General features: G+C 44.1%; 1 protein-coding gene across 2 annotated transcripts in view; it reads right to left on the bottom strand.

Annotated features, from left to right (window-relative positions):
• ACVR2A (activin A receptor type 2A) overlaps positions 1–12,072 on the bottom strand; it is a 66,020-nt gene extending 53,948 nt beyond the window's left edge. For both annotated transcript variants that reach the window (XM_086615727.1, XM_086615726.1), the window contains exon 1: positions 11,401–12,072. In XM_086615727.1, the coding sequence (XP_086471853.1) occupies positions 11,401–11,455 (55 nt within the window). In that variant the 5' untranslated portion in view covers positions 11,456–12,072. The remainder of the gene's footprint in view (positions 1–11,400) is intronic.
• Positions 12,073–15,966: the final 3,894 nt, after the last annotated feature.

Genomic DNA, 15,966 nt, shown 5'->3' with positions numbered 1-15,966 from the left:
CTGCGTTGGCTTACTTCTAAAACTTTATTTCATTACCTCTGTTTCAAAACAACTTTTTCTGCTCAAATATCCTAACAATACCATCGACCAAGCAAAATCTGACACATGCTAGACACTCAACTCGTACATTATCTGCAATAAGGATTTTGCAGTTTATTAGTAACGTTGCTAGAGTTCCTATCAAAGTTCACAACCTACTGCACAGTGAATGTGTCAGTCCATGCTTGAATAACGAATTTTTCAAACAAGCATCCAGCCTGCAAATAAGCTTCTGTCTCAGAAAAATGTTACACTGACTTTGGCTAGAAGGAAGACAGCGAGGACAAGAGTTCAGGTGGTCAAGTGAAGCACTCTCAGAACATACTTTGTCAGCTTGTAAATAGCCCAAAAGTCTACCAAAATCAAATATAAGCACACATTTTTACTCTTACACATGAAGAAAATGGAAATAGCCATTTACCTCTTCTCTCACATACTGAAGCGTGGCAGCACTCAGCTAGTAAGATTTTAACTGAGTTATGTGCTCTACATCCCTTGTTGAAAGAAGCCTCATACTTTGACCAAAGTGATTACGCAGAAACAAAAAACATGCCAGTAGGTTTTCTACACAGATAGCATTCCTCATCTTCACTTCGAATGAAAGAGCTTCCAACACCAAAACATTTATAATAATGGTGAGATAAAAACTTCTGGGATTACTAAATTTCAGAAGAAAAACTTTGGCAGAGGAAGGTTCTAGAAAATCTTCATCAATCACCAACTCAAAACCTCATCCCACTGTACCAGGCACCATTCTCCTTCCAAAATTGTAAGACAAGATGTTTCAACAAATTCTAAATTCTACTCATCACTGACTACATAAGATCCAAGGATTATTCCATTTCTATTCTCACACATTGTTAGAGTAATATCAATATCATCTCTTTTGGAACATATTCTCATCACTCAAGATTTAAAAATCCTAACCAACCACAACTAGCACCCAACCAACGAAAACTGCATTGGTCTTATGGCTGAACCCTCATGACGGGTCATTAGAAGGGTGTTCTCACAAGCACATAGTCAGTATATTATGGGATGCTAAAAAAGAACAAAAGTTTCTGCCCTCATACGGTCTGGTGGGACACAAGAGGGTAAAGAACAGGAGAAAACTCCCTTCCTCAAGCAAAACCTCCAGAACACCTGTCGCTGTAGGTCCAACCAACATTCAAATGGATTTTCTGAATCATTCCAACTATCTTAATAAAAAAAAAAAAATCTGTAAAATTTGTTTTAAAAAGTAATACTTCGGAGAAATAACTACAAATCATGTGGGGGAGACAAGAGGAGGATGTAAGTTCAACTTGCTAAAGTACAGCTCCCTCATTTAGAGGGGCAAAACTAGAGAAAAATTAATTTTGCTCTATTTGTCATCCATCAGAATGTTTTTTAAGCCACTGGAAAAGTACGGCTGCACACTGGAGCAATCAAGATGTGTCATGAGAGATCCACTCCATTTCCACTGGAATAAAAAGCAGGACCTGAGCGCTCTCGGCTTCTTTGAAAGCCTCTGACCTAATAGGATGTGATTCGGTAGTTTTTCCAAGTGAACAGAAACAGAAGACTTTCAAACTGTCATGTATTTTTTTTTTTTTTCCATAGAGGGGTTTTCAGAGCATTGGTAAGTCACTCCTCACCGCTGCATTAAGGGCTGTTGTTTTATTTAGGGAGGGGAAAATTTATTTGAGGGCAGGAATGGGAACAAAACCATCCTGCGGTTTTAAATAACCTTCTCGCAAATTATTCACGGTTCCATACCTTGCTCTTAGTACATATATGGCACATACCAACTAATTAAAGATCTCACTATTGACTTGTATTATTCTAAATGGGTACAGTTAGATGAGCCTTAATTTGTTGGGGTCTGTCCCCTCCCAGTATGTGCTACAACCTGAAGTTAAACAAAATGTCATCAAACCATAACATTTGAAAAAGCCAACTAAGATAAGCTTGTTGACAGGCTGTGTTAAATTTAATGAAATACAATTATTCCTAGGAATAACTTGCAAGCAGACCTTTTCCAAAATTAAAGATCAGACAATTAAAATGCAAATATTTAACCAGTGGTCTTCTCTATGCTACTCAAAGGAGCTTCATAAACAAGTGATGAAAAGCAGATCACCTAATTAATTATAAAAAGTACAGCAATTCAAACAATTGTGTGCAATTTAAAATTTTTGCAACTTTCACAGCCTGTTTTTCAACCCTGAAACATGGAAATATTTAAAGAAAACTCTTCCATCGTGTAATTGCTATGAGCTAGAGAGAACTATCTGTACCCTCTACTGACAAACACTACCAAAAATTTCTAAAATTAACAGTTACTGCAAAGTTTAATTTTGTCTCCTATTCTTAACACTGTAACTGAACAAGATTAAACCACTTCCCTGTTTATGTGGATCTTCCCCAAAATTCCTAGAAGAAAACAGTTTTTCATGTTGGAAGGCTTGATAAAGTGATTGGTTATATTTAAAAATAGCTTTTAAAAACAGATTAAGTTTCAATTTAGCTGCTGATATTGAAATCCAAGTATTAAAGATACAGCTGAGAGAATAAAGACCACTATGGTCGTTTAGGCAGTATTTAAAGACTAGAGATTAGTGTTCTCTAGATGAGATAAGAACTCTGAACCTGAAAAAATAAGGTCATGATATTACAGCTTCACTTAAAAAACCCTCCCCGAATCACGAGTTTGCAAGCCACCAAAAGGAAGGAAGCTGCTGAAATGAAGTTCAAATCAGCTATTCGAGCTCGTAAATCAAGCTTGAGGTACAGCCAGTGTGCGACTGGAACAGAACCACTCAGGGAGGAAACACATCCACAGCAGGATGTGAAGTACCACGCGCAGAGTCCCCCAAGGACCACCCTGGGACCCATCCTGTTCCACCCCTGTAGTGATGGCTGAAGGAGGTGGTGCAAACTCGTGAGTCTGCAGACAATGCCAGAGGCTGGGGTGCTCAGTGGCAGCAATGGCCCTCGGGAGGACCTAGACAGACAGGAGCTGGGCCAACAGGAGCTTCACGAAACTCAACGAGGACAAACGTGAAGTCCTGAGTCTTGGGACAGAGCACCCTCTGCATCAGTACGAGGGGTCACTGTCAGACCAGGCTCTGCTGAAAAGAACCCTGAGGTGTGATGGACAATACACTGCTTTGAGCACGACACTGGAGGAGACAATCTGATGACTCAAATGAATCTCTGCTCCTATGATTTTAAAAAGTAATTTCAAATAAGAAACTACCATTTCTATTCAGAGTCATTATTATGAAACGACATCAAGAAACATGTAGACTGCAAGATTACAGCAACCACCAACTGCACCGCTCCTGCATCAAAACTTTCACTACTCACCTAAAATAGAAATAATCTTTAAACACGAAGCAGGCATTTTTAATTCAAGGCATGCATCTATACCGCAGACCACAACAGGTTCAGGGACTGTTCACTGGCCCCTACACTACGTGTTGTAGACTCTGCACATCCACTCCACACAGCACTTGACCATGGACCACCTCCTTCTGGCTCCATGTGATGTTCTTCTGGCCCCAAAGCAGGTTATGGGCTGGTTTGTTTTTTTTGTTGTTGGTGGTGGGTTTTTGTTTGTTTTTTGTTGGGTTTGTTTGGGGTTTTTTTGTAAGTGGGACAGTTTTTCAGTTTGAACATCCAAAATAATGCAAAAGCTAAAGTGTAACCCAGCGTAAATCTTTAGAATCTTTTCACAGCATACTGGTGGTACAGACTCCACGCTCTCAGATAGAAGGTGAGGGCACACTGAAGTGCTGAAGCTGCAGGAATTCTGGTACAGGCTTGACTGTGCTGCCTCCTGGCACTGGCCCCCTGCCCACGCTACCCCTCAAACTGTGCTTACGTGTCATCTCATTAGACACCAGTTGGCACAAGCTGAAACAGCATCAGAGCTGCACTAGTAGTTAAGCGGTATTTGTGTTCACTCTGCAGCCTTTTTTCACAAAGTAGTTTAGGAACAGTCAAAAGAGACAAGCCACAGATTATCTCTAAAACGTTCTTCAGGTCTACAGTCAATTATATAAAAAATAAAATAAAATCACTGAGTTGAGTTACCCCTTTCTGTTTTTTTTCCAGAATAAAAACTGCACATCGAATTATCCTCACAAGAAAGTGTGGTATCTTTCAGAAAATGCAGAAACAATATCCTAAATATTTTTGACCACTTTCTCCTCTCTCCATTTCTAAAAAGGATGGATGTACCATTGAAATGAAAAAGTTGATCTGCCACAAGAAACTTTGCAACTTCAGTTATAAAAGCTAACTCTTTTCTGGTGAAATGACAACACATGGAATGTATTCCATTTAGGAATGGAAGTTGTAAGGGGTTAAAGCTACAGAAAAGCAACAAAGTTCTGAGTGACAGAGAGTCTTATTCTCAGTTTGAAAAACAATTACACAGACATACAGGGGCACAACAAAACTACATCAGACAGCAATACCGTTTGGAAAGGCAAAATACAATGTTTGTTTTCTGAATTTCAGCTTAGTTGATGACCATCTCAGATTTCAGGAAACAAAAGAATTTGAGAAACATTTTTGGTTTTCATTTTAGCTAAGATCTAGCATTTATAAAAGAGTGATTCTTCCTGAGTATCTTGTCTTTCAGTCAGTTCAATTCCCTATCTATAGGCAATGTTTCCCCTCACAACAAGAGTTATGAAAGCAAAAAAAGTATTTTGGCATTTCTTACATGCCCATCACAGCTAAGAGCATATACGGGTTTGCTTTGAATTACATTCTGGTTTCAGCATTTTGAATTGAATTACCACCTAATTACAGCTTCACATAAGTCCTTAAAAATACAAATTATACCTTAACAAAATAAAGAGAGTCTCCAAAGGTGGTATGTAGTCATTTACTTCAACAACACGTAGCCTTCTTGCCAACTAAAGGCACTCAACATCCTATGAAGGCCAAGTCAACAGTAGTTTAATAGTTACTAACAAGCTTTCTCAGTGAAGAGCTCAAGAAGAGCACTGAAATTAATTACAATTTTGGACTGACTCTGCAAGAAATAGACTATCTTGCATCAATTTAACCAGATACACCAGCAGAATACAGAAATATCAGTACTTTTACAAGGAAAGCTTTTAGGATTTAGCAATACTTAATTAACCCTCGAAAAGCAATGAAACATTGAGCTGGCACTACACACAAGCCAGTGTTCTTATCATGTTATCCTGTTCTTCCACTGCTACAGGATAAAGTCACTAAGATTTCAGGTTACCCAGCCGTCACTCAGACCTTCGCTGGCATCAATACAATTGGAATTGTGTCACTTGCTCATTTGCTCCGTAATGCAGTTTCTGCCCCAAAGCAGCACAGTTCATTAGGAGGACCATCACAAAGACAGTTCCAAAGACGGAGAGGTGAAGGCTACCATCCTGCTCAACCTTCTTTGATTGCAAGCCTGAAAACGGGATTAATTCGGGAGAATCATGGAACAGAAGTTACGAAGATAAAAAACGAAAGCACATTCTTTCACTGAACTAGCTAAAGTAATTCATTTTTTTGTGCCAGCAGTAAGTAGAGGTGGGTACAAAGAAGCACTTCCCGCCTCCACCACCCAGCCTCAGTAGATCCCATCCTAACAATACTAGTGCCACCTCCAGCCGCTTCTGGCTGCAGGAACAGGTAGTCTTCCCACAAATGCTTCCCTCACTTCCAAGTGTTTTTCAAATACCTCTAACCACATAACCAGAGATTTATGCCTCCAGTTAGGAAGCAAATCATCTAATTTTTTTTTTTTTCTAGACAGACTACTTGCTTCTAGTTACAGCTTTAACTAGGAAATTCAGAAGAAATCCATGAATGTTGACCTTTCTCTTCAGGGGTTACTTTACTGTGAAAGTATTAAGGAATGGTGCCTTCGCAGTAATTACAGCCCTGGATAAACCCTTCTCTGCTCTCTTTCAACCAACAATCAAAGTATTTCATGCATCTAACGTACGTTTGGGGTTCTTAGCCACAAAGATATGCAATGTAAACAATACGGCAGTAAATATTCAGTTTCTGTGGGATTAAGCCTAAATATGCTCTGCTGCTTGGCACTGTAGTCACAAACTGTTTCTAAGAAAAAAAAACCACACACAACTCCATCACCACACAGACAGTGTAGGGGAGAGAAGAGATGCCACATAAAGTCACTGGCATCCAATAACACTTCAATTTCCATATGGAAATAAGGGGAAATAAGATGTGCTGAATTTTAAGCACCAAGGCAACAAAAACACATTAAGATTTCATCACACAAGAACTTGGCTGTAAAATTCGTAATTTTCTTGATCTTTTTAAAGAGTTCTCATTTTCAGGAACATCAGATAGCTAACAGACCATGTATTCTCCCAACCAGCTAAAGCAGACATTTGCATTAATCTGCTTTCTGTTAATTAAGTGGTGGATATGCATCTCGCCCTCACCAAGAAGTCTCTTCCACAATCAGATCCCTTGTCAACCTCTATCTTTTCCCAGCCCATGTTATAATGACTATTCTCCAGATGATTTCCCAAGGATAAGCACCTAGGACTTGCTTTATCTCAGCTCCAAACCATGTAGGTCTCCGAAAGACTACTTTTGCATATTGTGCCCATGACATTTGTCTATGAGTAAAGAAAGTGTTACTACCACCTTTTAAGGGATCCAGACACTATACATATAAATTTCGTAATGATGATCTGAAATAGAATGGAATTCCAGTTTCAAAGAGAAATAAGCTATGGGAGTTGAAAGCTAGGCATTGTCAAAGCTAGAGCTGTAAAAGGTTGGAAGGGAAGATAGAATCAGTAAGAATGAGAAACACTGGAGTTACTGTTATTTTTCCCCCTACCTAAAACTAATCATATGACAAAAATGAACCTCTATAATGGAGGAAAAAAAAAAGTATTTGTCTATCCTCATCTGCAAATCATCCGAATCCATCACCAGCTGAAAAATATTACTCATGATAGCAGTAATTACCTTCTTGCACCCCCACAGAGCATGAAACAGCTTTCCCCTCACACAGAACACCTCTCCCTTGCCATAGCATCCAGCATTGGAAGACAAACTTATTTAAGCTTTCCCTGTGAGAAAAGACTCGTGTCCGAAGGGTAGATACGCAAATAAACTCATCACAGCAGCACCTCTGGAAACATTTGTCAAGTGGAGTTCTGCTAGAACTATGCTTACATGTTCTAACATTGCTTTAGCACAAGTTCAGCTACTTCTCATAACCCAGAAGATTCAGGGTTTGTAACTGCTGTTAATATTTAACAGACCACATAGAATTAGTAAGAGAATTTTGATCTGTAATCAGTTATAGCATCAACCTGGAGCCATGAAACTTTGCAAACTGCGTAACATTTATATCTCTGTAAAGGTATCTACGCTTGAAAACAATATCAAGCAGGTTTACAAGTTCTGCTCTCCACAGCAACACCAACAGTGCTGCGGTATTGCCCAGTGATAACAAACAATACAAAAAAGCGTATACTCCTATAAAAAAGGCATCTCGAGCAGGATTTCACTTTAAAAGCAGTACTAAGTCTGAAACGTTTTATTGCTCTGCCTAGGCAATAAAATGATTCGGGTTCAACCACAATCATGAACAGCTTGTAGAGAACATACCAGCAAAGACAATTTCACAAACAATACTCCTAAACCTTTGGCAGGATTTTCAAGTGTTACCAAAAATTAATAATGAAAGGACAGTCACAAAAATGTTGCACTAGTAAAATTAAAGGACAGAGTCTCACCTCCCACTCCTCAGTTCCTTCAAAACACCTAACCATTCAGCTTCTGAAGCTGTGGCAGTGTCTTTGGCTTCTCAGTTCTATATAGGTATTTTTTAGGGGAAAAAAATAATTAAAAAAAAAATCATTTCCCCTGAGAATAATCAGTATGAAACAGGACAAGAATAGAATAAAAATCAAAGAATAAAACATTCCCCATGCAGTAAAAATGCTACTTCAACTACAAAGGTATCTTTGACATGCCATTTCCTTCAGCAAAGTTACTCAAGACCTTCTGAGTGGCTTGAGAATGATCTAGCATTAGGAAAGAAAAAAGAGAGGACCGAGACTTTTCTGATGTTCTTCCTTTTGCTTAGGTGATTTTTAGCATGAAGGGAGCTTAAGTGAGTTCTAGCACACACAGGTCTTGTCCCCTGTAAGAGACTTAGAGCTGCAGAACTAGTATGACAGAGCGCCCAGGTACCAAAGACAGAGCAGGCAGGTCAGAAGAGAAGAAGTTATGGTTTGGGAGATCCAGAGCTTAAGAGTAACAAAAGAACTATGATATGTTAAAAACTATAGCACCCACAACAAAAGATCTTGGTTAAAGACAATCCACTACTTCAACATCTCCTATGTTTTCAGCTGCAGAGGGCATATATTCTGAAACATCACAGATTATTATGGCAGTATACATTCTCTGTTCCTGAAAGTTCATCAAGTGTAACTCAGCAATCATGAAAACTACTACAAGACATAGAAACACACTTCCTTGAGGGAGGGGAGAACACAGATAGTAGCTAAAGACAAGTGTTCTTTGAAGAACAAGCTATCTTACTTACTATTTTTCTTTTTTAAGCTCACCTACAATCTTGCCTCCCCTACGAGAGGCACAGGAAGCCTACTCAATTGTTGATTATTTTTTTATTATTATCTCAGGATCTTCTGTTCTTTATTAAATCAAAAACACACAGAGGTTTTTATATAAAGTGTATCAGCAGGCACGTGGAGAACCTTGACCTGGGCACTTTGTTTTCACATTCAGTTAATACACATTGATCTCATTCTCTTGAATTAGTACAAACGGGTGCAAACCTACACCCACTTTTATCCAAGCATCTACAAATATTTTAAAGCTTAAAAACACAGCACAGATGCTCTTTTTCAAACGTCTTAGTCAGAAAGGGAAAACATTTGCACTTCCATAGCAAAGACTATCAGACTGAATTCACTGGAAATTCCTGTCCATTGGAAGTACATTTAGAGGATTTCAGACAGCAGTTTATAGATAGTATAAACAAAATGCCTTCAACCTAAAGACCACTTCCACACCCATCATGTAGGAAAAAAGATCGCATCGCATTTTCACCTAAATAAAGAACACCAGTATTAATTTGCTATGTAAACAACTGCAGAAAATAGCTGCATATAAAAATAAATTAATAAGTACAGAAAACCAACACACCCCCCCCACACACACACTCCCCGACACAGACTCGGAGTAGCTGAAGACTGCATACCGGAGAAAAACAAACCAGACATCTTCACACCTGAACTCGAGGGTTTCTTCAGCCATTGCCAATATTCTTAAACATCCAGCCCGGGCAGACTTTTCCCAGACTAAAGAATGGAAAAACACACCACTACTTCTGACCATGATCAGGTATGATCTTAAAACAAGTCACAGTGAAGAAAAGAAACACTACTTACCAAAATGCCTGTACTTTGTGCTAAGGGCTTACATAATCTTGTAATTTTGATCGTAAAAACAATAGCTTACTGTTGAGTTTATTTATTTTTAGACCTACACCAGGACTGCGGATACTCTAAAGTTTTAGGGCAGTAGAAAATAGTTTAATAATTGTTAAATGCCAGAACACTTAACGTGTAATACTGGAATAACCACCAAAACAATGTCATTAACATGAGAAGCAGTTCGAACAGCAGCCAGTTTCCTGCTCATCTAGCAAAGATTAATTCCATCTTCACAGGCAAGTGAAACATCCATTCTGCCTTACCAAGAACAACCTGAGCAAGAAATGCTGAAGAAAAGACAGCTTTTGTTCTTTTTAAGCCGTTCTTTTTAATAAGTAGTATAGATAATGTCAACGGGATCACGATTCTGTGCTCTAGGCAAAAAGATCTTAATAGAAGGACGTGGAGGAGACAGACAAGAAGAGCAGATGGCACCAGTCTTTCAGAAACTGTTAGTGAGAGGGGGGAAAAGAAGTTTCCCTATAGAAAATATTCCTGAATTAAGAGGAATGTTGCTCGAGTAACTTAAAACCAAGGTATTATGAAAAGATGAAAGACACATCTACTGCAAGACAAAACTGTCAGAAGAAATCCTGTTTCGTTTAAAAAGAGGAATAAATAATATACCCTGATAAAATAAACACAAACCGAAATGCCGAACCCCTCTCTGTCCTTAACCTGCTCTGTTCTTCCTCTGGTTAAACCAGAAAGGATTTTTTTCTGCTTGATTTCTGGCACCGCTCGCCATTTCGCAGCACATTTAGCGCACACGGAACTGATCAATACCGCTACAGACAGAAGACTAGACTATCCATTTACTAACCACACGAAAACGCCTTGTTCAGCAAAATCCTGGACATTGTAACACTGAAGTTTTAAAAGGCACTGTTAGACGGACCTCATCACTGCCTTACACCGGTTACACCGAAAAGCTGAGCACTTGTCTGCCAGCTTACCCGGGCACACCGTGCAAGAACGCTAAAAAGTGTATCTAAACCTACCCAGAGTAGCACAGTGCAAGCACAAAGTGCCAGGCTGGCATGGGAACAAGTATTAGACCCGTTACACAGCTCACAGCAGGTTTTGTGCGAAGCTGATGGAGCTCCAGGCAGAACTGCACCAACAGTTCCCCCAACCACTGGTTGCCACCATAACCATCTTCCTCCTGAAGCAGCGTGGGGAAGTCCTCCCGGGGGCCCCGCTCGCTTCTCAGCGCCGTGGAGCTGGCGTTTGAAACCCAACTTTTGCTGCTTTGGAGAGGAAAGTAGCAGCTTTCTTTCGCGATACAAGGCAGCGACGTACGGCGCAGCGAAAGACAAAGCGCTGTAATTGTAGTTAGAAACCGAAAGTCTGCCTTTTCAGCCTAATTCTGCGCATACAGCGCACACACCCCTCGCTGTCACTAAAGGACGAGCAGATGCCTAGAGCAGTACCCGTTCTGATCTAATGAAGCATTAATGAAGGTGGCCAGTGAATGGTCCGGAAAAACAGATATTCTTGAATTTCAGAGTATTTCAGCCGGGTTATTCTTATTAAAAAAAAAAAACACCACCATGAAACACTAATAATTGCATTGCCACTGTATGTGGCACTGGGTGCTTATGTCTCCACATCTGTTCCACATAACTGAGCTGAAATCCAAGCGCCGCACGCGTTTGAAACGCCCATGTTATAAACGTTTTTAAGAATAACGATGAAAACAGCTTCTGCCTTTACAGTCACTGCCATCCCCAAACATTTGTCATCCGAAAAAAAAAAAAAAAAGGGAAGATTTTCCCTCATCCATGCTTCGGCAATGTTACCTCAAGCTTTCAACTGCTGACCCCAAAGCCTCACGTTTAAAGTGAGAAAACCAAGAACATTCACTTACCTGAAGAACAAGAGATGAGAAAAACAGCGAACGCCAACTTAGTAGCAGCTCCCATTTTCCAATGTTGTTAAAACATTTAAGTGACTTTAAGTATCCAGTTTCCTGGGTCCTGCAAGCTGGAAAATCTCCCTTCTTGCTGAACCGTTATAAAGCAACCTATAGCAACATTTCTGCAGCAGATTAAGTGTTCACAAAACAGTAAAATCAGCTTTCTTTAGACACTAATGCTCTCCCTCCGGCTCTTTCTAGCGAGAATCCGGGTTGAGGGATGGATATATTTGGAACCGTGTTTCAAAACGCACGTGTCATTTGGCTTCTGTACAAACGGTGGCAAATTTAATTCATAAAAGTATGCTACGAACCCACGTTAAAAAAAAAAAAGAAAAAGTCAACGATTAAGCCGCTGGACACGACGAAGTCTCTGAGCACGCTCCAACTCTGCTTTTGCACATCAAGCACCGTGAAACATCCCTCGTGGGCGCCGAGCGGCGGGGAGAAGTATCGGAATCGGTAAACACGATGTTTTCGTCCTGCCTCCCCTTATACAACATGTAGTGTTTGGGAGAAAAGTAGCTCCATTTCAGTTTCAAACCTCAAAAGCCTCCGGCTGAAGGGAGGAAGGAAGCTTTGACAGTTTCTTGAAGAAAACTACCTTGGAAAAAAAAAAAAAAGAAAGCCACCAGCTACACGTGGGCAGCACTTCGGTTTTCTTTAATAATGCTGAGGGATTTAGCGTAACCCAGAAGAGGGAAAGGGGAGAAACAACAGTTTGGTAACAAACAAACCTTCGGGCTTCCCAAAAAGCGGCAAATCTCTAGTCCTTCCGCCGGTCAGTGGGAGCCGCGCATCTCCCCTTCTCTTTCCCGTCTCCGCGGTCCTTCTCCCGGGCCGTGCCACACCAGCACTCCCGAATCCGAGCAAGATTTCAAATTCTTCTAAGATATTTCCATCCCCTCCCCCCAAAGAGGCTATATTTGGTATTTAAACACAGAAGAGTGACTGGAGAAAAAAAAAAAAAAGCAGTATCCAGCCGATGGGGAGGAGGGTGATAGATTCTTTGTGGCAAATCCTTCCTCCTTTGACTGCCGTGCTTCCAGGAGAACTCGGATGCTTCGGGAGCGAGGACTGCGGGCACCGGGAAGGCTGCGGCGGGCACCTCCGTGCCGGCTCGGCGGGCGGCGGGTCTGCTCCTCCCGCGGAGCTGCCGGTGACTCTCCCGCTCCTCTCCAACTCCTCACGGACACATTTCTCCCTCGCCGCACCTCCGCCCGCCTCACCGCTGTTCAAACGCAGAGCCGAGGCAGTCGTCGTCCCCGCGCCTTCAATCCGGTTCTTGCTGCTTTGCTTTTTCTTTTTTTTCCTTCTTTTTTTCTTCCTTTTAGGAGAAAGGAATAAGAAACAGCAGGGGTGGAGAGGAGAAGCCTGCTGGAGTCCGGCTGCCTCCCCCTCGTGCCTCCCGCACGGCGCACCGGGCGAGCCCCGGCCGGAGGGCGGAGGGGGGCGGAATCCCCTCGTCGCCCTCTCCCCTAACTCCGACCCCGGCTCACTCCGGGCTCCGAGGAAGCCGCTGCCGAACGCAACTCTCTCGTCTCCCGGGCGGCGGAGGCAGCGCGGATGAGACCAACTTTGTCCCTCCAGGAGTGCAGTTTCGGGGCTGGCGAGGAGAAAAGGCCGAGCCCGGGGGTTTTCTCTGGGCAGCGGCGGCGGCAGGAGCCGTCTCTAGCGTCCCCCGAGTGCGGCCGGCAGCGCGGAACAGCCCTCCGTGCCCTGCTGCTGCTGCTGCTGCTGCTCCCCTGTGGTAATTTCATATCTACCCATTCACTCGGGTGGCGTGGAGAACGGACCCAAGATGGCGGCGCCCGGACGATTGTTTTTGTTTCCTCTCCTCCTCCCCCCCTCCCCCACCCTCCCCTCTCCTTTCCCACAATCACGGCAGCCCCGTCGCGCGACGCCGGGCGGCCCGCGCGCCGCCCCGGATTGACAGCCGCCCTACCCACTCACGGCCCGGCGGCTGCCGCTTGGCCCCGCCCACCCCACTCCCTCCCCTCCCCTCCACGGCGGGGCGGGGCGGAGCGCGGCCGCCTTTGCGAGGGGCGGGGGGAGCGCGCGCTCCCGCCCCTACCTGCGCGTGTGCGTGCGTGCGCGCGCGCGCGTGTGCCCTTTCCCGCCCCTGGGCGCGGCCGCGGCGCGCCGCCGTTCGCACCCGCCCGCCCCGGTGCTCCGCGCTCGGCCGCCGCCCCCCGCCCCGCCGGTGTGTGTGTGCTGCCCGCTCTGCAGAGCGAAGGTCGGTGCGGGCCGGGTTGTGTCGCCGCTCGCCTCGGTAACGCAGTGTGTTTGTGTGTGTGGTGTTGGGAGGGGCGGGCGGTTGGCGCCCACCCCGAGGAGGCCGCCGCGGCAGCCGGCAGGTGCGAGGGACGGGCCCGGCTGCGCCCGCCGCCGCCACCTGCTCGCTGCGCCCGGTCCCGCCGGCGCCGGAGGGGGAGGGCTGGCGCCTCCCGGTCCCACCCGCCGTTGATAGTAATTCACCTTCGCGGGGCTCGTTCTTGGTGGTCGGGAGCTTTTCTCCCTGAGCGCGGCCCTTTTCGGGCGACGGAGGGCTGGAAAAAAAAACAAAACAAAACACGAAAAACCTCAAAAACTCAACAAAACTACCGTAAAAACGGTGAGAGACGTGGTGTAAAACTGTGAGTTGCTGCCGGCGGTGGTGTCAAACACTGCTTTCCCGGCCCTCCGCCTCGCTCCCCCGGCCTGGAATGCCGGGGCTGGTCCCTGGCGGGGAGCGTTGGCAGGAGATAATGGTGCCCGTGGCAGAGGTGATGGTGCCCCTGGCAGAGGTGGCGGTGCCCACGGCAGAGGTGATGCCTATGGCAGAGGTGGTGCCTATGGCAGAGGTGGTGATGCCCATGGCAGAGGCGCTGCTGCTGCCACAGCACCCAGCGCGTGTTCACAGCCCTGTTTTCAGGCGCCGTCACGCCGAGGCGGCACGTTAATAGGTGGCTGTACCTACAGAGCCCATCACATGCAGTTAATTACATTAGATTAATTACGAAGAGCGGGGTGCTGTGCTCACGTGGCGGCGGCGCTGCCTGCCCCTGGCAGCGTGTTCAGCCGCCCTCCGAATCACACAAACTCCCATTTCCTGTCGCTGTGTGTCCGTTGAGTGGCTCGCGGTGGGTGTTTGTACTGGGAAAGCCTTCAGAAGCTCCCGAGACGGGCACAGCGCCGTGCTGTTCTACATGCGGCGCGAAAGTGGAACGCATGCTCTGCTCCAGAAGGTGGGTACAAAGCAGCGTGTGCTTGGAGGGAGAGAGCAGCAAGGAGTCATACAATCATGGAATCATGGAATGGTTTGGGTTCAAAGGGACCTCAAAGACCATCCAGTTCCAACCCCCCTGCCATGGGCAGGGACACCCTCCACTACACCAGGTTGCTCAAAGCCCCATCCAACCTGGCCTTGAACACTCCCAGGGGTGGGGCATCATCAACTTCTCTCGTTCCTAGTGTTCTCATTTTTGTGGAAGATGTGTGCATTGGTGCTGCTTTGTGTTCTTTTAGATAAAACACTTTTGCACTAAGTTATCCCCCTTAAGGACAGCAGTTCTGCTTCTTCGTGTGTTTGGTGAGACGCCCTATGCTTTTTTTTAAACAGATACCACAAAATAGGTTACCTGTCTGTGAAAAGGAAGACATGTCTCTTAGATCTGGTGATCAATGCAGGAAAGCGTAAGGGCCTTGAATTTCTGCGTTTTTGTAAACGGCTGTGTTTGCATAAGCACAAAGTACCAAGTTCTCTGAAAACTGGTCCGTTGTTCACTAACCATGGATTTCAAATACCTTCCTTTTCGGGCTGCGTGATGGCCTGGTCTCAGTTTTTTTGTGATGTGAATACTAGGTTGTACTAGATTGGATGGAATAATGTTATTATTTATCCCTGGAAGTGTTCAAGGCCAGGTTGGATGAGGCTTTGGGCAACCTGGTGTAGTGGAGGGTGTCCCTGCCCATGGCAGGGGGGTTGGAACTGGATGGTCTTTGAGATCCCTTCCAACCCAAACCATTCCGTGATTCTATGATTATGTATATTTCACATATGGGAATATACAGCCAAGTCCAGGCTGAGCAACATTGTCAAGCGTTCTGAGCTGTGCTAATTCACTGAGCAACAGAGAAACTAGACCTGGTGAGCCATGACCAGCACTTGGATTCAGACATGAAGAAATTTATATATTTAAGTCTACTTATATTGAGGTGCCTGCTGGAGTTCTTAATCAGGATTCGGGCATCCTTGGTGTTTGCTGTGTTCAAACACCAACACTAAATTAATCCATTGACTGTATTTTTAATGATTTGAAATACATAAAAAGTAAAATGAGATGTATGGGATTGTGCACATCTAGAAGGATCAAGACATGTGGCAACACTTTTTATACCATCTTTTATCCAAGTGTTTCAGAATGATTTACAAGCATTAATTAATGTAAGTATTACAACACTCCTACTTAATCTGTACTTTTTAATATTCTTCAATAGCAGAATATTTAAATATGACCTGTTCTGCAGGTTGTATTT

The sequence above is a fragment of the Tauraco erythrolophus genome, chromosome 8, assembly GCF_009769465.1.
Source record: "Tauraco erythrolophus isolate bTauEry1 chromosome 8, bTauEry1.pri, whole genome shotgun sequence".
NCBI lineage: Eukaryota > Metazoa > Chordata > Aves > Musophagiformes > Musophagidae > Tauraco > Tauraco erythrolophus.
The sequence above is the reverse complement of the archived record's forward strand: the minus strand, read 5'-3'. Positions and strand labels throughout refer to the sequence as shown.